The sequence below is a fragment of the Cryptotermes secundus genome, unplaced genomic scaffold, assembly GCF_002891405.2.
Source record: "Cryptotermes secundus unplaced genomic scaffold, Csec_1.0 scaffold934, whole genome shotgun sequence".
Taxonomy (NCBI): domain Eukaryota; kingdom Metazoa; phylum Arthropoda; class Insecta; order Blattodea; family Kalotermitidae; genus Cryptotermes; species Cryptotermes secundus.
Window position 1 is genome coordinate 668,261 of NW_019738977.1, and position 25,893 is coordinate 694,153.

Genomic DNA, 25,893 nt, shown 5'->3' on the forward strand with positions numbered 1-25,893 from the left:
GGCAGCAGTTGCTCATAGCGCAGTGGTGTAGTTCAGTTCGCTCAGCAAGGATCAAATACAACCTTGTAACTGCTTCAGCTACGGAAGGGTGAGTCGTACTGTCATAAATGCATTTTGAATTTAAGTTATTCCAGAACTGAATATATTCTGTGACAGTGTTATGAGAACTTAATTTTCTGATACGTTCAACATAAAGTAGAACATGTAAGTACATGAATACTGAAGGCTTCAGTGAAAACTTGCCCGAGATATCGTCGTTTGTAATACGTCAATATAATTAAAACAGACATTTTGCCGTTCGCTGGATGTTTTCTGAAATTTCGTTTGCAGAAGATATGTAATCGGTCAGAACGAACATTATTATTTTGGGTAAATTTATCCAAATTTTTATAATTTGGAATTCCGCAGGTGGTGTATTCAATCGAGCTTTCTGCAGTTTTGAAACTCTTGTAGCTGCACTTGAGTTACGAGTTAACACGACAGCTCGATGTGTTTGTCTCTTCTAGAAATAGACCATTGTGGGTCAACAATTTGAAGGACGAAGCCCAACTTATTACCTACGAATTCAGTTTTTACACCCAAGGAAACCCATCGGTTTCCTTTACAAATATGAGACTTGGGAAACCTGTTATTTATTTGAGTATGAAACCTACCCAGAAACTGTGGACTCATGTCGAGTTATATTTGCCACTGCCCTGTGAGGAGTTAAACAATATCAAGAATTTGATATATTTATATATCCCTGTTACGCACTGGCACTGACATAATAAATGAGGCTTCTTCGCTTTAACTGCTTTTATGTGCAAAAATATATGTTCAGTATTTATTACATTGTTTAAAAATAAGCATTCCAATCTGTTTTCATAACTTTGAGGATGACGTTCGCTTTCCTTGTCACATTTAAGTGGAAAATATTCCATTAACTACTGAGGTCAAAAGATTTACATTCTTCTGTTCCGCATTGCTTGTAAACGTACGAGCTCTGTTGCTGGGACTCTAGGAGAATTACTTTTGTCAATGCAGGTAATGATCAGCGATTTGTGGCTTAGCGTAACATCTGTTTATCCACATGCTTAAGGGTTAATCATTCAGTGGAAGGAAAGACTTCGTTAAACAGGCGTAGGAATAAATGTATTCAAAACGGCAGTACTTTGACCGTGCAAAAGTAGCATAAGCAGTAGTCCAATAATTGTGAACTGGAATTAAGCAAGGAAGTGAAAGAAAAAGTTAGCAATCTTGATGATCAAAATTGGCGACGGTATGATTGTGTACGATGATATGGAGTTGCAAGGAGAGTTCTGCTCGGTCAGTTCCGCAAGAAAGCACTCTGTTACACAATGCACATCTTGACAACACTTTTAGACTTATGTTTACAACTGAGTTGATTTTGTAACCTATGTATTCATAGGTTTCATTATATTCTTGAGTTCAAACAGCAGTTTTTTTATTCTCTTAATGGAGTTTGTAAAAAATTAATTACGCGTTTATTACTCTGAAGTCAGGATAGAATTAATTTCGCGTAGTGAGCATAATTAACCCTTAATTTATGGACAGGTCAGGATTATGTAATCAGAAGAATTCATTCTCTGTTATAGAATATCTTAACAGATTTTGACAGAATTGTCAAAGTTTGGGATAATCGATACTAGTCCGTTTCCAGTCACACTGCGTCTGTGTTCATCGGTCTCTATTCGCTTCAACGGAGCTATTTTAAAAAAGTTTTAGACATCAAAGATTTAATAATTAAACGGTTGCTAGTGAAGTAAAAAAAAAATATTTTTGGCAAGTTTGACGAAGTGCCATCTTCAAATTTGCTGTGTAGGATGCAAGCACACAGCTTCAAAAAAGCAGGACTGTGGTCCTGAACGAAAAGACCGCAATGTGATAGTTACAAGTGATCCTAAAGGGTTCTGACGATGGTGCATAACACTCTGAATTGCTGGGAGTTTGAACTTCGTCAATCGTCAGGTATTCCATAAAACACAGTTTCGGAAATTGGATCTATTTCCTTCCTCACCTGAGGTCATGGGACACACCTACACTCTTAGGTCCTTTAGAGCTAACCTCTATTACGGGATGATTGAGGTTAGCTCTTTAGAATATCGGACAATGGTTAAGATAACTAAAGCTATCCGTGTAACAGGCCGTGGAGGTCCATAGTGTTATGAGATGTCGAGGATCATACATTTTTTAGAAAATCAGCTCACAGATGGCGGTGAGATTGTCAGCCTTACGCGTCGGCCGCCCTTTACCCTCAGGAAGATTCCTGGTACTCATTTCTGTCAGAGGCTGAGTCGACCCCAGGGCCAATAGTGTGGCTGGAAGGATTAGGTCAATTGAAAGAATCCAATGATCTCATCGGGAGTCGAATCCTGGACCTTCCGGCTTGTAGCATAGAGGCTCAACCGACTACGCTACCCGCGTGTGGCATATCGGACGATGGACAAGTCCAAAAACTCTGCATTCCCGAGAGTTGTGTCTTTTGAGGTACGTGATTCTGATGATTGGCCGAAGGAATATTGGTGGAGTTTGAAGTTATTTACTGAACTTTTTTCCAGAAATCTATCCTTCGTGAATTTTAGCCAACATCATTGTGTTGTGGTAGGACAGAGTTTTGGCTGCCGTCACTGATGGTTTCGTCTAATAAATCAACTCTTCATCAGATCATTTGCATTTAGCAGATACTAAAACAATCGATGAATACTGCGGCCGACTGAGTAGCACTCTTGCTTCCCATTCGGAAGGTCCTGGTTTCGGGTCTTGTCCCGGTGACCAACTGCGCTGACTGAGGTTTCCTTCAGCTTATGCTGTTAAATGCTGGCATGACACTTTAATGAAGACCACTGTCAACTGCTTTCACGTCTGTCAGATTCATTAGGCATAACTCACTAATGATTCCGTGCTATGAAGAAAGCAGTCTTCTGGGATGTGGCGCCGTGTAGATGTGGTGTTAACCGACTTTTCGGAGGAACGTATCGCCTTCATATTCAGGGTAGAAGGAAAAATAAGAAAATCCGCGGATTTTCTTATTTTTCCTTCTACCCTGAAAATGGAGGCGATACGTTCCTCCGAAAAGTCGGTTAACACCACATCTACACGGCGCCACATCCCAGAAGACTGCTTTCTTCATAGCACGGAATCANAAATCTTACATTCTGTGCTATGTTTTCTGAACTGTCAAGCATTACCTAAACTGAAAATAAACTATTTAAGCACTCCTTTGATGTATAAATTAAAAGCTAACGATTCACGCAGAAGTACTTAATAAAATTTTAGTTGAATTCAGAATAACCACGCAACCCATTAGTTTCTGAATTACAGTTATGAGAGATAAACATTAATCAGCGCATTTATAGTTTATATGAAATGAAAAGGGCAATTCTTTGTCACCACTCCGTTGGAGATATGTCCAGGTCGGCCTGGTGCTAAATGTTCACAAGACGTAGGTGTTAGTCACCTTAATTTCATGTCCATTTTCCACAACTTTTTTTATTGATAGTGGTGTAGGGATAAGTTCCTTGTACTGCGGCCACTTCTGGCCTATTGTACCAGCCCCAGATGATAGCTGAGGGTGATTGTGGAGCAATTGGTGGAATGAAGATTGGCGGGGGAAACCGAAGTACTCGGAGAAAACCTTCCCCAGCGCCACTTTGTCCACCACAAATTCCACTTGACCATACCCGGGATCGAACCCGGGCCGCCGCGTTGGGAAGCCAGCGACTAACCGCTTGAGCTTCCATAGCTTAGGTCGTTTATCAAAGAATCTGTCCAAGGCCGAGGTCCTGTAGAACATTTCATAACAAAATTATCATTTTTACGGCGAAGAGTGAAGAAATTGATATAGAAATAAATATACACAATGCAAAATATTGTTTGTATGTATGTGCCTACGTACTGTACTCATATATACTATATTCATAGTGTCTCATTATGACATGCCATATTTTGCAGGCGGACTATGAACATCAAAATAAATAAAAAAGATGCATGTTAATTTGTATACCGAGGGCGTTGCATAAAGAACTGTGTCCAGTGGGAAATGTAGCGGCTGCCTTCACATTGTGAAAAACAGATGTCTAGAGAGCGTTTTGTTTGTGTCGCGTGCTGACCGTTGAGATCCATTTGACGCCTCATAGGGCTTCTCATTTTACTTACACGAGTTAATGACCGCCATTATCTTAATTTTTATCGAACAAATATAAATGAATTTTTGGAAGTTATGTTCTTCAGCACGCGTCGTCACGTGTGGTTTCAGCACGACGGTGCTACACCATATTTCGGTCCTGAAGGGGCGTCAATGGCTGTCCGAAAATTGTCCTGGACTTTGGTTTGGTCACCGACGTGAAGCCTCAGTATCGCGGCCCCCAAGCTCACCTGACTTAAACCCTCTCGCTTTCTTGCCGTGGGGAAGTTTGGGAACCAAAATCTGTAGCAATGAGTTTGATACCGCAAAGGAGCCGTGGCTTCGAATTCAGCAATGTATGGGAGAAACAAAGGGTACATCGGGAATCTTCGAACGTTCGCGTGTTTCTTGTTTACGCAGAGGTGAATTGTGTGTCCATGAAAATGGAGGTCATTTGGAGCACCTCTTACAATGAAGTAAGAATAAAAGGGTATTAATGGATTTTATATTTGTTTTCTTATTACACACAACCCGCTAAACTTTTGGGGAATATAGGGCGCGACCGTGGAGATTGAAATAATATTAGCTGCACGTTTTAAGGAAGGCCATCAGTGTACTTATTCATATGAGCTTCCTTATTTTAGTGTCCAGAAGCCAGCCTGTAAAATACGATATGTAATAAAAGGACGCCTTGTATAATAAGCCTATGCGTAAAAGGCATATAATACTATGTATAAGCTTACAAAGTGTCACGTGTATGAGTGACTATATAAGTGGTTTTGATTGGTAATCAGATTCATTGACCACTTCAATACACAACTCGTGACTACACATTACAAATCACTGTCATACAGGCTAGTGTTCTGTCTGTTAGTCTCCACTCGCCGTTGTCTGGTAACGGCTTCCAACGACGGACGTTCCCCTTACTCTGGTTTCCCGAACTATCCCCGTGCCTCAGATACCAGTTTCTCACAGCGACAGCTCACAACAACAGAACTGCAGCAGTCCTCTGATTCATTTCCTTCCGTTGTACTCACCTGCACTGCACTCACTAACTCGCCAACCAGCTACGTCACTTCACTGTACTCACTAATTGAACCCACAGAGAAACCCTCCTGCAACACCTGTTCTATTGTTGCCTGACGTCACCACGTACGTGACGCATTCGTCTGCTGCATGTGTTGTACGGACTATTACCTAGCAACGAAAAAAAAAAAAAAGTAAATCTAACCCTGTACCAGGCCGTGAAGACCCATAGGGTTGTGAGACGTTGAGGGTCCCACACTATCTAGACAATCGGCTCAAAGATGGTGATAAGGTTGTCAGCCTTAAGCGCCGGCCGCGCTTTACTCTCCAGGCAAATTATTTAATTAATCCCTGGTACTCATTTCTGTTAGAGGCTGAGTAAACCCCAGGGCCTAGTGCGGCTGGAAGGATTAGGCCAACTGAAAAAATACAATGACCTCATCAGGACTTGAACCCATGACCTTCCGGCTTTTAACATAGCCGCTCAACCAACTACGCTAAACAAAATCAAACATGAAACCAAGTCTGACTATGGAACTATAGGTCATAAATAATTTGAAGTAAAAATGAAGTTAGAAGACGAATATATTTAGGAAACGCACCAAATGCAGACTGTTATCATTCCGTCTGCTCTTTACAATAGAATTTTTTTATTGCTAGTGGGGTGGGACTAAGTCCCTTGCACTGCGGCCACTTCTGGCCTATTGTACCAGCCCCAGATGATAGGTGAGGGTGATTGTGGAGCAATTGGTGGAATGAAGACTGGCAGGGGAAACCGAAGTACTCGGAGAAAACCTGCTCCAACGCCACTTTGTCCACCACAAATCCCACTTGACCAGACCCGGGATCGAAACCAGGCCGCCGCGGTGGGAAGCCAGCGACTAACAGCTTGAGCTAAGGCGCGGCCCTTATAATAGACTAATAAAGCTCGAAATACAAAAAGTAATAATGTAGCTAGTTCTGCATGGCTGTAAGACGCAGTCTCTTTTTTCTTCCGAAGAAAGTATCTAAATTGTCAGTACCTGAGAAAACAAATTTTCAGGAAGGTATCTGCATCTATGAAAGGCGAAATACCCAAAACTGATGGTATTGCAAAATGGGGAGTTCTACTATGTTTTGGGATTACTACTGCTATTAGGATAGTGAAATTAGTCAAGTTATGACGTGTTGATCTTGTCAGGGAGACAAGTTGATATACGGATTTGATAAGAAATCCTTTTGGAAAGTAGCTACTTGTGAGATATTTGGACCGAAGAGAGATGAAGTGACACGAGGTTGGAGAAAACATAATAAAGAGCTTCATAACTTGTATTTTTCTCCAAGTATAATTAGAATGATCAAGTCAAAGAGGATGAGATGGGCAGGGCATGTAGCAGCAATGAGGGAGATGAGGAATGCATGTAGGAATATTGGTGGAAAAGCCAGATGGAAAGAGACCCTGGGAAGACCAAGGCGTAGGTGGGTGAACAATATTAAAATGGATCTTAGAGAAATATAATGGGATGGTATGGATTGAATTGATCTGGTTCAGGATATTGACAGGTAGAGAGCTCCTATGAACACGGTAATGAACCTTCGGGTTCCATACGATGCTGGGAAGTTCTTGAGTAGTTGCATAACTGGCGGCTTCTCAAGAAGGGCTCAGCTCCATGTGTGAGTGAGTTAGCTACTCGTAAGGCCTAGGAGGATTTGGTAGAATTACATTAAGATGTATCTTATGGAACAAAGCGGTGAGGATGGAATGCGGTATATTCTTCAGGATCATGTACGATTACGGGCAACTGTGTTAGTTGCACTGAACGTCTAGGGCCTTTGAAACTGAAAACTGGTCATCAGACAGAACTGGTTGTGATCCGTTTAGGTCGAAGCTGCGTGATTACCTACTTAAAACGTCGTTATATTGACGTAATCAGTTACCGAGTACACACTTAGGACGAGCTTTGACGTTGAATATGATGAAGGTACAGAAACGTAATTTCCTTATCCATTTCTCAGAAAGTTGAAAGCTCAGATTCTATTTTTTTCCTTGTAGGAAAACGTTGTGATACAGAAGTGCACCGATTAGAGCGTAGCCGTTTCATTAATTTCGAAGTTATTTTAACACAAGTGTTGCGAGGAAAAGCTTTTTAATCTATCGAATACGATTATCCATTATCTTATCGTTTCTAACGAACTGATTACTTCCCGAAAGTTTGTTTGATTACATCAAGTCAAGGTTTTGCTTTTTTCTAGTTTGAAGTGAGCGCATGTGGACATTGACAACCATAACCACGTGCCCATCTTCCAAGTTTATGCTTAGCTTTCAATATATGCTTAAAAAGCTGAGTATTCTTTCAAACGTTTGACTTTGAACATCGATCTTTGGCTTTGAAACTGAACGTTGCTATCACGAAATATCTGTCTAGCTCGTAATTTGAAATGTTATCTGGGGTGAATAGTTAATGGTGTATTTAAATGAATTATTTGTCATTTCCTTTGAGGTTGACTCATCTAATCCTGCACTGAAACCGGTTTCATATTTACGATAAATTAAGCCTGCGATGAACTGCATCGGGCGTTCTGCTGCAGAAATAAACGTTCTGTGGTGTTCTGACAAAACAAACGAAATAAATAATTTGACCGAAACTGTAACCCCCACAACGGGTCAATTAATGCAACAGTATCCCTTCTGGCAAGGAATTAATTAATTCGGTGTAGATCTGGCATTGCTGAATGAGAATCTCTTGCATTCATTTCGACAGGGCATTTCATTTTAAGATTTAATTGTATATAAATATTCGCGATGAAAGGAACAAATAAGATCAGACCATCAAAAGCCTCGTATAATATTAGAGCAGTCCAGTACATGTCTATTGGAAAAATAGGCTTGTATTCTTCAGTTGTTCTTAACATAGTCTGTCTTTCCGTCCTGATTTTTTTTAATAACGAACTGCAAGGAGATTTCATGTATATTTTCCTAATGCACAGATTTCTTGTTGTACATGTAGAATTATTATTGTTATTTATATTTTATTTTGGTGACGAATTTTACTTACATAGCTCTACAAATTTTCACTGTTAAATTTGTCGGATATAAACCCAGAGATTCGAACAGTTATCATGTTTTTAATTATTTACTTAGGAACATTTCTTACTGTAATGTTCAGCCATGTTCATGATCCATCTGCATGCAAGATTTAATATGTATAACACCAGTGGTTCATACCTATCGCCATCAAACCGAGAAATACAATTTTTCCATGACCGCTATGTTTTTATATTACATTCTGCAAAACAGAGACTTCCATAAAAGTTGTACTTTTTCAGACGTCTAGTACATTAAATTTTCCTGGTCATTGGATTTTTCAATTGACCTAATCCTGCTAGCCGCACTATATCTCTGGGGTCGACTCAGCCTCTAGAAATGAGTACCAAGAATCTTCCTGGGGGAAAAGGGCTGCCGGTGCGTAAAGCTGACATTACCACCATCTGTGGGCCGATTGTCTAGAAAATATGGGAACCTCGACGTCTCACAACCTTATGGGCCTTCATGGCCTGTTACAGGGATAGCTTTTACCGTTTTTATACCGAAAATTGTTAAAAGCTGCAAACAACAAAGTAGGATTCGATCCTACAGCCTTGTATGCAAAGCGAATCTAGGACACTATATCGTGAGCTAAATAGCATTTTACTGTTGCGCTATAAACTTCCATTGCGAAATGTAATATTAACAGTTTGAGACCCGAGGACTGGAAGGCTGTGCAGTAGAAACAAATGCTATACAAATTCTGTCCGTAGCTCACTTCTACTTTCTCGAAGAAACTTCATTTTTATTCATTTTTGAAACCCAGTTTGAGACTTTGTTAGGAAGGTAAGTGAAGTAAAACATGTGATAAACTGGGTATAAACCTAATTTATGATAGACTTGATCGCCACGCAAGAAGAAATTATTTCCCGCTAGCGTGGAACCGATGAACTCACAGTTTATGCAGAACCATTCAATGTCAGCAAGGAATGTAAGGAAATCGCGAACTCTTCCAAGATAACCAGGACTGCGCAAATGTTGCCGCCTGATCTGCAGGTATTGACAAAAGCCTGGGAAGCTAGTATCTTCATTGTCACATATTATTCCAACTGTTATTTGTAGCATGCCACGGGTCACATAGTGTTGCTCTGTGTCGCATGCCACAGATTTGTAGCTCCCTGAAAAGAATTGGAGTTTTCTGCAGTTGTAAGCCTTCCCAACTTAACTGGGAAACAAGTAGATTTACACGCTACACAGGGTACATCCCTGTCAGTTTATATCTGTTGCCGAGTGCGAAATGCGGACAGGGTTTTATATTCTGCTTCAAAATTAATGGCGTAGTCTTCTCAAGAATATTATGACATGTCCGCTCAAAGCCAGAATTATGGTGCCAGAAGAGACGACCATTGCTAGGCAACGGCTCTGTAAAAACATTTTCACGGAAACCAAGTCACGTGATCGCAGCAAGAGATACACACGCAACAACAGAGAAACTGATAGAAGCAATGTGTTCTATGCGATCCGTGTCGAATTATAATTACTTCTTGAGGACGAGAGTTAGTCATTAGTTATTCAACCTTGCGTATGCATATGATTATATAACAACATTTTGCAGGCAATTAGCAGAAGTCATACAAATCCTGAGGTTGAATATGTTCGTAGTATAGGATAAGGCGAAGCCGTACAAAGAAAACACAAGAGGCTTAAACTTGGCGGTGGTCAAGCTTACGACTCTTCAAGTGACTAAGCTGCCGTTATAGCATAAGATACGTAAGACAGGCACGACCTGCTCTGCAAAGCCTGTACTGACAGAGGACTTGCGTATAGTGCAAAAGGAAGAATTTTCAATGCCATATTTTATGTGCGATACCTACACTTGACAAAAGGTCAAGCACATTCATGAGAGACAAATCCGCTCTCTCGTCAGAAAGATGTTACATAAGGATTATTACCGCAAGGGTTCAGCTGGATTGAAAAAAAAACTCTCTGATCTTGAGTCTGAAGGGGCTTGGCGCTAAGACGAACTGATTTACCATAAACCGCCAGTCGTAAAGTAATTTGATTTTGAGTTAGTCTGTTTCAGCGGAGACTCAATTTGAGTCATGAAATGAGAGCCGACTGTTGAGTTAATTGTGAGACAGTCGCCAGCTGGTAACGGCGTGGGCAAAAGAGGTGGACATAATTTTGATTCATTACTGAGCAACGGATTGTGGAGACAAAGAAGACATAGCTTGTGCTGTGATGAGAATTCGAGTGTGTTATAATTACCTGTAATTATCAGTTGTAAGAGCTCAATAAATCCAGTTACCATTATAAACTCAGTCTCTAGTCACTAACGCGCGAGAATACTGTAGTTGTTTTTCCACTAGTGGTGTGGTTGTGTTCCAAAAAGAAATAGAGGGCGAAATCGCAAAAATCGAATTTAATTTTCCCTCCCCTCTCTAATACCTCTCCCACAATCCCACACAGTTATCTACTCTCCCGTCCCTCAGCCACTTTCCGGCAGCTGGGATAGAAGCGAGCCCTATTAATTGAAACGGGATTAAATTAGTTGATCTCATTAAAATCAAATGTCATTTTCGAACTCGCATATAACGAGCAGTACCTACTTTCTGTGAGGCAGCAACTACATTTTAAATTTTTAGACGAATTACATACTTCAGTAATTAAAGCATATGGTTTATATAGTGACCACTGTGCTTTGAAAGGACAAAGCATGAAATTGAATGAAGATTCTATGGTCGCCCTGACTCAGTGACAATATAAATTTTCTTCTTATTATTATTCACTTCATGATGTAGGCTAAGGTTCAACCTGCACCCCAAGGCACCTCTTAATATCACCCCCTAACCCTCCAAAACTGAATTTCTTCTAAAAAATAAGATATAAACTTAGTCCGTACCTCACAGAAAACACATTTCATCTCCGCTACAAAGACCAGTCAGTTAATGCTGTTTGGGGAAAGAGTCGCTGTTTATTGTGAGAACGGAACGTACAGATTCTCTATGGGCAGAAAGCAGAATGTTTGTGTGTTAAAGCAAGTGGTACAGACAATAACCACTGGGCTTTAAAGGGTTACTACGTCAGTAAGTTGTGTAACTAGGTTTAGTTCCAGGGTACGGCACATCTAGGCGAGTGCTTCAAGTCCCATAACTCGATATCGGGGCATTTGTTTAATTTTATGGTTTCAGTCAATTTGATTTTGTTGAGCACTGTTTTCGGAGCAGGCGGTAGCGTAGTTGGTTGAGGCACTTTGCTACAAGCCGGAAGGTCGCGGGTTGAAGTCCCGATTAGGTCATTGGATTTTTTCAATGGACCTAACCCTTCCAGCCGCACTATGGTCCTGGTGTCGACTCAGCCTCTGACAGAAATGAGTAACATGAATTCATTTGATAATTTTCCTGGGGAGTAAAGCGCGGCCGGCGCGTAAGGCTGACAACCTTACCGCCATCTTTGAGCCGATTGTCTAAATAATGTGGGACCCTCAACGTCTCGCAACCCTATGGGCCTTCACGGCCTGTTACAGGGATAGCTTTACTTTTTTTTTTTTTACTTTACTGAGCATTGTCTTCAGTACCGTGTTAAGTGGGTCCCTTGTCACAACGGCATAGGGCGTCCTCAGATTGCGGGTGGAGATGTCCTCCAGATTCGAAGGGTAGCTGATTTCTGAGGGCAACACAACACAAACTTAAATTCAGAATGTGTTACTTTAGGAAGTGAGCGTAATATTATACTGCAGCGTCCTGTTCCTTCATCTAACATCTTATACATATGATGATGGCCAGTTAGGAAGAAAGGGGCAGTGATGTACGAGTATAGAGAGAAAGGCGAAAATGTTTAAGTGTGAATGTCGACATATCTGCGAAGTTGAACATAAACGATAAGGAGGGACAACACGGAAGTTAGAGGGAGTGGGCACTTAGTCATAAGATGAACTTCATTTGGAATAATAAGCATAGGGTCTAAGCAAGTTAAGATATGTACGCATAGCGAAAAATTCTTCCGCTGCCGCTTTTTTATTGTCTCTAGAATCTCGGTTTTTGGATTCAAACTTTTGTTTCCTTATATATGGCGTAAAACTTATGATATCAAGTAAAAGCACCAGTAAATTTATTTTAAATATCTGCTTTTAGAAAGAGATCCGGGTAGGAAGCATGGGGAATATGAATAAGTAAGATGCTTCTGATAATCTTCGAATATGTTCCAACACTACTGGAGCATTCTCTCACTTCTGTACAGTTATCGACATGTATAAGAACTAATGGAAAAATACATATTTCATAATATGCTTGTTGCATTCTATCACTGCACCTTCTATTCAAAACAATTTTTTCTTCGGTGAATACGTTTGAGATGCGTGCGGAATTGATTTTAGATCTTAATGTAAAGAGGCCATTAATGTTGTTCGAGGCCGAGCCATAGCTCAAGCGGTTAGTCTCTGGCTTCCCACCGCGGCGGCCTGGGTTCGAGCCCGGTTCAGGTCATGTGGGATTTATGGTGGATATAGTGACACTGGGNACGAGGAGTTGGGAAGGGCATGTGAACAGATGTAGATAAAAGTAAAGCTGCCCAGTTTTCAGTTAAGCGCTACGTTATAAAGTAGCATGGATGTTGCTTTCTTAACCGTAATGCTAGATGGGAGCGATTGAGCAGCGTCAACCTCCGGCCGCTATATCCCAGAGGAATGGCCAGGAACCTATTGAATAGAGAGCTGGCTGTGCTCCAGAGTCTGTTTGGAAGCGGTGGCGAAGAAAAATCTACGTGGCGGGTACCCGGCCCTCCATCTTGCATCCTAGTGAGAATAATGACCGTAAATATCTCCCCCCCCCAAAGAATATATTAGTTCCACCTCATTCTCCATTTGAATTTGTCCCCGCCTGGCGTTGACCAATACATAACTTCTGTAACCGAGATGACGTATTTAAGTAGAGCATACACAGTTCCGTGATATATCTTTTTTCGTGATGTGGCACTCCGAACTCGCCACGAATCTAAGCAGGCCGAGGTGCTCTAGGGCTAATTTTAATAGTTTTTATAATGTTTCCATAATGGAGCCGTCGTATCGTATTCAGAGCTTGGAGGTAAGTTTGCTGTCAGTAGTTAAGGAAACAGTGCAAAATGGCGGAGGTGGTGATGCTTGGTGTTTGCGTGTGTCAGGCTCACTGCCGTATGGATCTGTTTGGAATTAAGTTTGCGCCGTTCAACACACCACTGGACCGGAGGCTGCAGACGCTCGCAGCATGTGCCTGGTTCGTGACCCTGGGATTTGGCCCCACACTGTGCATCTTGTTCATGGCGTACGTTGTTCTGTTGACTCGCTACAGCTTCATGGCCATTCTGTACATCATGTGGATCTGGTATGATCGAGACATCAGCAATAAAGGCGGCAGACGGTGAGTGGGCTGTGGGCTGTGGGCTGGATGGCGGGATTCTCGACCCTACAGGGGCAGGGATTCTGTCTGTTCAGTACTTCGCGAGGTACATAACATCTCTGGGTCCCAGCCTCTGCTGGAAATAAGTACCAGAAATCTTCTTGGGATAAAGGGCGGCCGGCGCGTAATGCTGACATCCTCACCACCATCTGTGAGCCGATTGTCTAGAAAATGTGGGAGCCTCGACATCTCATAATCCTATGGTCCTCCACGTCCTGTTGCAGGGATAGCTTTACTTTTTTTCTTTCACTGAGATGTAGAATGCGTGGAGTTATACCTTCATGTCGCATTATTCGGAAACATAACTAAAAAAAGGCATGTGTGTTAACAAAATTAAAAGTAAAGTTCTCACAGTATTTAAGGAATACGGCACCGCACCAAACACGGGGCCTATAATCTGTATAATGACAGTTGACTGAAGTAGAGCCCAGTTCCAGAACGATGTGTATGTTGGTATTCCGGGGGTCGCATCCCGGTCCAGCACTAAGACTCAGAGGAAACATAAAGATACAATGATACAATACACTATCTTCTTTTATACGAATAAAATAAGTACATTGACAGTTACCCAAGGAGCCAATACAACAAGATATTAAGTATATTTCAGATTGCTAACACTGCCTTTGTACTCCTCTCTATAGGTATCTGTGTACTTACCTATGGGTGATCGGCCACACGGTTTAAGGCATGAAATGTCTTTGTCTGCTGGAACACTGGGATCATGGGTTCGAATTCCAATCAAGGCATGATGTACCTCTGTTTATTTTTTTTTGTGTTGTCCTGTATATGTGGAGCACCCACCCAAGGATTCCTACAGACTGTGCATAAGATTAAGAAACTAAAAAAGCCGCCAGGGCTCAAATTGGCTCATTGTGATGGTGTACTTACCAGAATTATATGAGTTACTTGAAGATTACTATCGTCTGGGATTTAATGTCCTATAGTCTGCTTGCCCGCTGCTGTCACTCTTGCATCTTGTTCGGTTTATTCCTCGGCCCTGAAGATGGAGGTGATACATTCCTCCGAAACGTCGGTTGACTTCCAGCGGTCTACACGGCGTTATATCCCAGAGGATAGTACTCTTTATAACCACCGTTGTGAGGACCTCAAATTCTGCTCCTATGGTATTTATTCATTTTCTAGGAAGCCGGGGTAGCTGTGTCGATATAGCGACTAGGCTATGGGATGGGCAACTGTGGAATTGGGGTTCGATTCTCGGCAGGAGCAAGAGTTCTTCTCCACAGCTTCCAGCCCAGCCGTGGGATACACCCAGCTTCATAAACAACGGTCTTTCCATGGTGTAAAGAAGCCTGATCGTGAAGCTGAACACTCATCTCCATCTACTACCTACGTTAAGAATATGTAGAACTACTATACCTCCACTTCACAGTTTTTCATGGCTTGGTGCTTAATTAAGCACAAGGACAACTTTACCTTTTTTTGCGTGCTCGTGATCCAGGACTGTCAGACGGTCCAGTGCTTTGCTTCTTACAGCGCACGTTTTATTCTTCTGCAGGTCTGACTGGGCTCGACGGTGGATCTGGTGGGAGTACTTTCGGGACTATTTCCCGCTGCGCCTTGAAAAGACGGTCGACTTGGACCCCACCAATACGTACATGTTATGCGTCTTCCCGCACGGCGTCCTTAGCACTGGGGCATTTACAAGTTTCGCTACGGAAGCAAACAAATTCAGCAAACTGTTTCCCGGTCTCCGTCCCTACCTCGTCACTCTCTCTGGACATTTCATCATCCCATTTATCCGAGAACTGTCACTGGCGCTGGGTAAGCACGAAGGCTGCAGGCAACAAGGTGCATTGCCTCTGCTTTGTATTGTCTGATTGTTTATTCTAGAGAGCATTATGCTTCTTTCAGGGATGGCACCTGCTGTAAGAATGAACAAGTAACGGATATTCTGAGGCATTAAACTATCCATCGTAGTCCAGATTTTAATGCTTGTTCGTCCTTTTCATTATATTTTCTTCCCTTCTTTCTCTATGGCTTTCTTCTTTCTAAACCCTTTTATCATATTGTGACGAATATAACCATTGCTAGACAACGGTTCGGTAAATATATTTCCGAGGTTATGCAGTCAACAGTTGAAGGAACTCCGTTGCTGGGTAGCAAATCGTTCGGCACGTTTCATAGAAACGGATAAACACAGAATAACAGAGTAATACACGAACAGTTCGAGGTAGTGATCTCTCTTCAGTTCCCTCCGAGTTATAAAAGAGAGTTCATTCGTGAATTCATGGAGTCAGTCGTCAGATAATTTAGAAGACATTTCAGGAGTCCAGTGTTCAGCTGTGGAGTGTTAATCAGCGGGCAACGGAAGTTGAAGTGCCCAATTCGTAAATCGGAACCAACCAAGCCACAGTAGAAGAGGAGACACTCTTAGTCCAGCAAGGAATAGAACGAGGCTTAGACACTCATTTATTGTGAGCTGTTATAATTTGTTGTAATTGTAGTATATGTGCCACTAAATCCAATCATCCAATCCAGAACCAGTTATTATTAGTCACGGAACCCCGAGCACGTGACAGTATATTTCCATTTCCTTTCTTCCTTCTTCATTTATTTTCATCCTCTTGTTTTTAGTCCTTTCTTTCCATTTTCTCTCTGTGCCTGTCTTAATTAACATTGGCGGTGGTTAACAAAGATTGACACACTCCGTGATTACAGAACATATCTCAACTACTCCATTCCGAGCGTTATCTGTCCTCTGGCATGCTGATCCATCAGCAAAATTCGTAGGCGCCTCGCAGCAAGCGGCGCACCGGTCGCCATTAAGCGTAGAGCCGTGGAACCGGACAACAAAATAAAAATCCTCCCTCTACATGAATGAGCCCTCCAAAGTGCTTTTGTGTCTTAAGAGATAAAATCGATTAAAAACTCTAATTGGGAAATGCCAATATTTTAGATCACCTAATTTTTGAACTAGTCCAATAAGGCCTCTTTGAGGAGGCAGATGTAAAGGTGTAAGCTGAGGCTTTGAGAAGCTTGCTTCTTCAGAGCAGATCAGTTTCAAAAATATTCTGGTTTCGACTTCCAAAGTATTCGGACGCAAAATCTGCGCTCCTCAGGTATTCCAAATGAACTTGTTAGATTTTCTGAAATTATTAAGTGATCATTGTGTGACTTTCGGCAAATACTCCAACCTGAAAAGTGTCACAAAAAGTTTACCATTATGAAAGTATTTTTTTATAGTGTGCATCCTGTTGTGTGTCATAACTACTATGGCTAGGTAACGTATCCGTCCGGATGATTCATGCTGAAGAGTTAATGTCCTACTTTAAGACGATATCCCAGTTATTTCTCAGGCAGACTGAGGAAAATCAAGAAAAATGTCTCAAGGTAGCTTGTTCCATGCGGACGTTCAAAACGGATAGCTTCGGCACGCGGGTCATACCTGCTACCGTTGGGTCAACCAAGCCAGTTGTAGTTGGCTGAAGTCTTAAATTGTAAGACATACATGTGTTGCTAGTTATTATATGCAGTCAATGAACCTCTGTCGCCAGAAGAAAGTGTGGAACAATAAGTTGAATCTAAAATTGTAAAGAAGGCTTCTTGTTTTTTAAAGTGAAAAATAGAGCACTGTTACGAAGTGTATTTAAACAGTGATAAAAAGTTCAAATAGAAGGAAATGTGACCAGAATTACTGCATCAACGTCCTAACCCTCCTTTACCTCCTCTTCGTCATGACAATATTAAGGATATGGACTGGTGGTTGAAGCAATCCTGTCTCATTTGCCTATTTAGTCTCTTCAAGTTCGTTATTGACGTTTCGTTTCTGCTGGCCTGTTCTTAGTTAATTTTTAGGAACCATCTCCATTCTACCAGCATTACAAATTATTTTCTTTGTATATTCATCCTACTGATGATGATTTGGTCTTCAGATGATACATCAGTTCGTGATTACTCCTGTAGTCTTTCCAGTAACAGTTTGAATTCCATCTCATGAATTTCATTTCAACATTAATCTGTATTTGTATTTGGATTATATTTTTCAGGTGCCACTACCACAGAGGAAGGTGTATTTATATTAGTACATACCAAATCATAGGTAATGAGACTGGTGCTCATTTTGGTTTCAATGAAATTTGGTTTTGAGTGGAATCCAAATTGTACACATTAAGTTTCTCAAATGACTTATCATATTGGAGCGTGTAAACTTAATAATGCTTTAAGCATATAGTGCCTAATGACAGGATTTGAAAGGATTTAAAAGGATGTGCTCTAATCGATGTACAATTCCACCTATATCTAGTGGGAGTGAGGGAAACCGCGAATGACCAGATAACCGGTGACCCAGCCGAGATTTGAACTGAACACCTCCCGAATGGAAGACTTAGAGTATTACTGCTAGACGACTCTGGTCAATCATCAGAAATTAATATAAAATATAAAGTGCAGATCTTGTCTAAATCCATAATTTTAATTTAAAAATTTTCAATATGGCTACTTTTTCCCAAAATACAAGGACAGATTATTTATGAATCCATGAAATTAATACATGTATTCGTAATGTGATCAGTTTTGCAATAATTGGTGTGTACCCGCATTAAATAAACACTGTAGCAAGTGAGGTATGCAGTGTGCCCTTGGGGGGGGGGTTACGTCATTGCCGTGCCTCTTGCCATTCTTGTAATAAGCATACTGACGTGTCAGAGAATGGATTAATCAGATCATTGAATTTGAAAATTGCTGTTTATCAGGTGGCTGTCCCTCGTCTGTGGAAGGTATGAGCTATGTGTTGAGTCGACCAGGAAATGCAGTAGCGCTTGTTGTGGGCGGAGCCTCTGAGTCTCTCGAGTGTCGTCCTGGCACCTATAGAATCATTCTGAAGCGAAGAAAAGGTTTCGTGAAGTTGGCTCTAATGCACGGGTGAGAAAAAGTCCAGATGGTTATCATTTTCATCAAGAGAAGCGAATAAATCCATTTACGTCAAATAATTTGACACTGAAGCTTGTTTGTACAGGTGCCTGAAAATGTAAGTTCCCTCTTTGGATGATTGTGGGTTGGTAACGTATAGTGGGCTTCATTGTGCTAATTATAGAAAATCATGCAACGACCTTTTCTCAAGTGCAACTGTGTTTAGCCATCAATCCACTCAACCACCTGTCCTACTAGTAACTCATCCATTAATTCAACCGCTAACTTAGCCAGTCACACACCCATCCAGCCACAAACCCACCCTCGAAACCACTCATCTAACTACAAACTCATCCAGTTATCTACCAATATAACCACTAACTCATTCAGTCATTCGCCAATCCAAACACTAACTCACTCATCCATTCAGTCAACGACTAACTCATCCATACACTCAGCCAATCACTAACTCATCCATTCACTTATCCCCTTATTGCAGAAGAGAATCATCCAGAATCCCGAGGATTCTTATCGGAATATAGGGACAGTAGAGACAGATTTTGGGCCGGTCAGGGTAGCCGAGCGGTCTAAGGCATATACTGTCTTCGCTCGCTTGGAAACCGGGATCGTGGGTTCGAATCCCACTCAGGGCATGGATGTTTAGTTTGTGTGTGTGCGTTTTTCTGTGTTTGTGTACAGGTAGAGGCCTTGCGACGAGCTGATCACCCGCCCAAGGAGTCCTACCGAATGTGTAAGATCTAGAAAAACCGAAGTGAACGGAGAAGTTGATGGAGGTAGGCCTGGGCCCACTGGGGGTGTAGTGCCAAGGAAAAGAAACAGGCAGATTTTACTTTCGGGTGGCTCATGAACGTGAGTTTAGAATATAGATTGTTGTTCTTGTCATATAGGACTCCACTGGTGCCTGTTTTCTCCTTCGGAGAGACAGACCTCTATGACCAGGTGCACAACCCAGAAGGTTCCTGGTTGCGATGGGCGCAGGAGTTTTGCCGAAGGATAACTGGGATTGCTCCTGTTGTTCCCCTCGGTAGAGGTCTCTTCCAGTACTCATTCGGAATTGTGCCTCGTCGTTGCCCAGTCACCACAGTCGGTAATGTATTACTCACGTGTACCTATGGGCTAACAGCGATAGAGACATTTCCTTTTCAAATCTTGATATTTATGAGGCAGAATCTCATCGCAAAGGCCTCCACGACCAGTATAAAGCATCCACTTCAATCCTTTACGTGTATGATTTGGTGGGGCAGTGAAATCTGTGAAGTTTTCCATTTTGTAAATTAGTCACCATCCATAACGGGTACCGGTTATATGACATCGGCAAAATCTTGTAAATTTACACACGACCGACTCTCTCTGTGTTTGGAAATACTGGTTCTGTGGATATTTGATATTAAAGGAGGAATTTGCTGTCTGTTGTCTAGAGCTGAAATCTGTGATGTGATCTCTAAATGAAAACGCTCATTCCTTTACTTACAAACAAGCCATAGGATATGATAGGCCATATTATTCTTTCATGCTTCCATCAGATGTAAGAGTCAAGCATGTTTCTAAATTAATAATTTTTAACATACAATTTATTCTGGTGTAAATCAGACAGAGAATCTCAGAATTCTGTGTCATCATATTTGCAACTTTTAAGGTAGAGTGGAGTTACACACAAACCTATCACCGTGGCATGAAGTGTCTTCGCCCGCTCGAACACTGATTTCGTGTGTTCGAATCCCACTCTAGGCATGAAGGTCTGTGATTGTGTTGTTCTGTGTGCATGTAGCGGCCTTGCGACAGGCTGATCCTTCATCCAAGGAGCCCTACCGACTGCGTATAGATTAAGAAACTGAAAAAGCGGTCAAGTTCCACAATGGCTGTAGAGCCATAGATAGATGGATGGAGCTACACGCAATGAAGAAACACTAACTTAGAAGTTTCAGGGTGATTGTGATTGGCTTTTGCCACTATGTCGACTTGTGAGTGGGTATCGACGTCTTCACTCCCTGAAGATGGAGACAGTAAATTCCTCCGAAAAGTCGATATCGATCCCCCAGTGGACATGATGTCACACTCTGTAAGATTACGTCATAAAATTATAGGTAACGGTAAAAAGATGAAATTACCCCTCTATTTAATTACGTTATTAATCACAATGCCATGAAGACATATGGGGGAATGGAGGTATATCTCCACCATTCTTGGTCTCTGTACTAGATAGAGGTGAGTGGTCAGCTTCTCGCCCCTGAAGTTTAACGCCAGGGGCGGCATCCCCCAGTATTCATTGGATAGGCGGTTGTGTGGGCCTCAAGAGCCGGTCTGGACGCCATTGACACTATATAAACATTTTGTTTTTGCCGGAAATCGAAACACGATTGCCCAGTCACTATACTGACTGAGCTGTCCCCGATATTTAAAATGTGGATACGCTAGAATTCAGACACCTAGGTTACTGAAGAATATGCGGCATAATAGGGCAGGTCTGAGGTTCGATGTGACAGCGCAGATTATCAGGTACAGTCTGAATATGTAAAGAAAATTCAATGACATACTCGTATTAGTGTATCACTCATATTCTGCTAATATTGTATGACTATATTCGTTTTCGTTTTGCATTTTATTTACCACCAAACTGAAGCGTTTATGACTTGTTCCAAATATTAATTAAGCGATCGAGACAGACATCAAATGAACATAGTCCAGTCATATAAGCATGTAACATGATACTTAATTTATTTGCATAGACATCTTTATGCAATCAAATAGTAACCCACTCACGACGCCCTCTGCCACCCAAATACATTGGTCCCTCCGCACAGCAAGGAATTTCGTATTCCAAGCGCAAAGAAACACATGTACACATCCATTAAACCACACTCAATATGTACCAAAATATACGAATATTATATGCACGAAACAACACATAACGGCCTCATTTTAAAGGATTTTTAATGTTTAATGTCAAATTATTCCATACACCTTTACGTTAAAACTGATACATTTGATAGAAATTCATTTTAACGTCAATTTGGATTTCGATGCCTCTCTATTTATTTATTTTGAATCCCCCTAATGAAGATCTATCGCAATCGTACCATGTAGCATTGCGGTATAACCGGAATAAATTAATTCTTACACTTTTGTCTAAATTACTTTTATTGTCAACTAAATTATTATATAGACGGTCGCTATGTACGGTGGCTTTTATATAACGTTCACTCGAACTTACTGATAGACCTACAGAGCCATTCTTTCTCTTGAGTCCTCAGACTTTCAGTATGGAAACCACTATATGTATATATATGGACTAATGTTGATGAAATACTGTAGATACATACTGGAACCGATGGCATTTCGGCCTCTTATAGTTTTAATAAATTAATCTATTATATGAATATTACTACACATTTTCCTGATTACATCGACTAGCATGGGTGCGACAAGCAAAGATGCTTTTCTTAAATGTGCATATTTTCGACCTCAGAGGATATACACTTGCTATACTTCATTGTTTGGTGTGTGTTGCGGGGGCAGGGGGAGCAAGGGCTGACACCCCAAGAAGTCCAGTGTCGCTGCCCCTTCGCTGTTGCGTCAGGTAGTAACTTTATTTGGAATATCCAACTTTTCGACACAATGTTATGTTTCTACACATCATCAATCGACCAGTTTTTGTCTATCACACCGTCCTCCCCACGTATCAAAGTTGCTGAGAGTGAAATTGCAGCGGCATTTTGTGTCTGTGGTTCAAGTATTTATTCTGGTGGATTTGGAAATATATTTGCAATTATATGCATGGCTTCCGCAGTCAATGTTACAATACCCAATTATTCTGGGCCTTCTGTTATTTGTAGAAGAATTACATCTTTATCTCAATGAATGCATGAACTTTGAAACGTGTTTTTGGTTGATGGAAAACCCACATGTAATCCACGAGGGCCCATTGCATTCCGGGGAAAGGGCGAGAAGTTTGCCCTTTCCTGGATCACAAATTTTGTACATTTCTTCGGCCATATTGTATAGATTCACCTCACGTATCTTTAAACCAGATGACTGACGAGGATCAATTGCTGACACGATGGGGCAAAACTTAACATATCAAATACAAGCATGTGGAGCACTGTGAACGCTCTTGGCAAATTATTTACAGCAAAAGGCTTTTGGCCTGAAAGACATGTTTGACCTCACCAGAATATTTCCTTTGGGGCCCACTAAAGGGAAAGTTCTACAGGACCATGTGCCACACCACCGAATACCTCAAAAGAAATATTCACAAGGAGGTTGCAGCCATTTCGGCGGGCATGTTGCAGCACCTGTCTGCTAAATTTGAACGTAGCATCTGTATACTTATACATGGAGCAGCTGCTTTCAGCAGTTTATGATGTATGGATGATTTTCGCGGGGACTGAGGCGTGTGTTTACAACATTTGATCACCATTGACCTATTAGCCGTGGTTTTATTTATGAAATTCTGAGGATTTTAACGAAAGATTAACTTGTAGTTTAAGAGCAGTTTCCAAGTTATGTGTATAAATATATGTTCCACTACAATTTGCATCCACCCATTTTAAATGAAGTTGCTTAGGAGGAAGCATAATGACATACAGACAATGTTCATTGTAAGGGGGCTCAAATAGCAGATTTAAATGTGCAGAATTGCTTGTTTCAGTTGGAACACCAATAGCAGTTGAGAAAGTTCCTGAACCAACAGAACAACAGATAAGTGAACTACACCAAAAGTTCACAGAAGAACTGAAGGCTCTGTTTGAGACAAAGAAACACATGTATCTGACAAACCCTGAAACAACACATCTCATGATCGACTAAGTGTCCTGTGCTGTGGAATTTGTAGGCAGATTACATTTTGAAAGATTATCTTCATATCGTTAACGAGATTGTTCCTCGTCTGTACTATTTACAGCATATAACTTGGGACCAATATGTACCTTATATTTCATTATTTGTTGAGGTTAAAATTTGGCTGGAATGAACTGAAAGAATGGTGCTTACGAATTTGTTCACGTCGTAGCAAGCTAAGACCTGAACAATTCTGGTCCTTATGTGGTACAGTAGATAAAAGAACTGAATTCTCGAACCTATGATTCTTAGTGTTGTTAACTCATTCTAGTGTTATGAAGGGAGATGTTGCTAACTTGCATGGCTAAGCACTATTTTGCTGCCACGGGATTGCGTCTTTTCGTGGAAATAAAATGATCGCGTGAAATAAGGAGAGAAGTAAACTCTTCCATGCCGTTACACCACCGTTGCTTACCGAATTCAAATTGTATATAATTATCAGAACATTTTGTGTTATATTTTTGTAAGTGTTTGGAGGGGTAACGTTTGCTATTGTCCCAATTTATTATATGAAGTGCAAAAATTCTTTCTCATAACGGAAGTTATAAATGCAGCAGCAAATTTACATACCGAATATTTATGCAACTTCCAATATATGTATTGAAAGGCTAACACATGTTTCATATGTGGAATTACTGTGTTTTTGGACATTGTTCATTGTCACATATTGTAAAGAGCACAACTTTTGTGAAACTGGATCAGTTTCCTTCCTCAAGTGAAAGAGTGGGGGGCACCTATCCTGTTGGTCTGTTAGAAAGAGGTAATCTCCCTCAGTGAACCTGAGAGCGGATTAACTCTTCCTAATGGGCCCAAGAGTGTAGGTACCTGCTGCCCTTTCACTTGAGGATGGAAACAGATACAGTTTCAGAAACGTTTTCTTCAGAATACCAGACACTAGACAAAGTCCAGAAATGCACAGCTACCCTGATTGTCATAAATCATCTTAAGACTTCATTAGCACTGACGTGATATTTTTAGGTTCAGAAGTTTCTGTAATTGGACGTATAAAGTAACGTAACATAATATTTCACAATTTAAATGTCAGAACTCTCTTAATAATAATACTGGTGATGATAACATTTGTTTTTCACTTATGTAACAAAAACTTATGGGTAACATACTTCTGACCGATGATCATTCACTCAGTATGGAAGTAATTGTTCTTCTTTCAAACAGCAGTTTGATCCTGTATTATTTATTGTTCACTTTAAATGAGATGGGATATACGTATTTTCTTCTTTAATACAAACAAATTTTCAGCATAGTTGCTTATGCACATTGTCTTTAATTATTAAGTGGTCTGCAGCCTGTGTACAATGTAGCAGCCATATAAACACATTTAATAAAATATTACTATTGTAATTATTGTAAGCAAGAATTCCCTAATGTAGCTATATAATTTTCATTTCAAAACAAATTGATTTATTTTATTATTACAAATTTGTTTGCACCTAGCACTATCCATTGATGATTGGATATTTGATTGTGGACTTGGTTTGGTCTGTTTAAGAGTACAGAAATGTATCCACTATACATTAAGCGCTTCCCTTTAAAATTGCGCTCGCTGTTTGTGAAGAACGTTTTCATCTGAAGCAAGCTATTTTTGGTCAATTTCAGCAGCAATCAAAATGAACTTGTACATACCTTAGTTAAACCTGGGTTAAATATTGGATGTCACTTTCACCCTATTAACAGATCCCTTATGATAAAGTAGTTGTTGATATGTGTATTTTATGACTCATACGGGATCAGGAGGATGTACAGAATCATACAGGGGGGACGTTTAATATGATTCTTAACACACTATTAAAGACAAAAGCAATTCATAGTGAAATGGTGACTGTTGCTGCTGTATGTGGTCGAAGCTATTCATATTTACATTTAATTATACGTGTTTGTGTTTCTGGTTAGTTTGACAAAACCATTAGCTCTGTGCTAGGAGAACGCTATGGATATGGGTTGTGAATATCATGAAAGTGGTTTGTGCATTGTATATTTATGGAACTTTGGAATAGAATTTTTCGTTCTCAGAAGCAAGGTTATCATGATTGGTGCTATATTACTATAGAATACTCTGCCTGAATACATTCCAGCAGTATCTGAAAGATCTGTTTTCTTAATCAGGTATAATTTACCCACACTTCATGATACCGGTATTGAACAAATTTTTATATCACCAAAATCTGATAGATTAAATTACGTCAGTTTTTTTGTGTTCTCAGCTACAATATAAAGCGTACAATGTTGTTTCTAGTATATTAAGAAATTTGTGAAAAGGGGTGAAATAAGTTAGAAAAATTTCTGTCCATCTTCTGGTATGTGACACACTTTGAGAGGCACCTGGCGAACATAATTTGCATGGGCAGAAATAGAAATAATATGTGAAAGTAGAGTTATGCATGAAAATCGAGTAAGTTTAGATTGATTGATAATATAAAATGGCCTATAAATCAAGGCCTCAGCTTGTGATGATTGTACATTTTATTCTTCCAATGAAATCCAAGCATATATCATTTTATTATATAACACTGACTGTATTCTTAACTCAAAATTCATGTCCTGCCCTTGATGAAATTATGACG

At 40.6% G+C, this 25,893-nt stretch overlaps 1 protein-coding gene across 1 annotated transcript; it reads left to right on the forward strand.

Moving 5' to 3' along the window:
• Window positions 1-25,133, forward strand: LOC111871523 (2-acylglycerol O-acyltransferase 2-A). Its single transcript, XM_023864690.2, has 6 exons — window positions 1-88; window positions 13,311-13,546; window positions 15,102-15,367; window positions 18,298-18,466; window positions 19,363-19,562; window positions 23,124-25,133. The coding sequence occupies exons 2-6, from the start codon at window positions 13,323-13,325 to the stop codon at window positions 23,279-23,281; spliced, it is 1,017 nt and encodes a 338-aa protein (XP_023720458.1). The 5' UTR covers window positions 1-88; window positions 13,311-13,322; the 3' UTR covers window positions 23,282-25,133.
• The last annotated feature ends 760 nt before the right edge of the window (window positions 25,134-25,893 follow it).

Coding starts and splice junctions, on each gene's coding strand:
- LOC111871523 (XM_023864690.2), top strand. CDS start 13,323: ATGGATCTGTTTGGAATTAAGTTTGCGCCGTTCAACACACCACTGGAC. Junction 18,467..19,362: donor AAGTTGGCTCTAATGCACGG/GTGAGAAAAAGT, acceptor CTTGTCATATAG/GACTCCACTGGTGCCTGTTT. Junction 19,563..23,123: donor TTGCCCAGTCACCACAGTCG/GTAATGTATTAC, acceptor TGCTTGTTTCAG/TTGGAACACCAATAGCAGTT.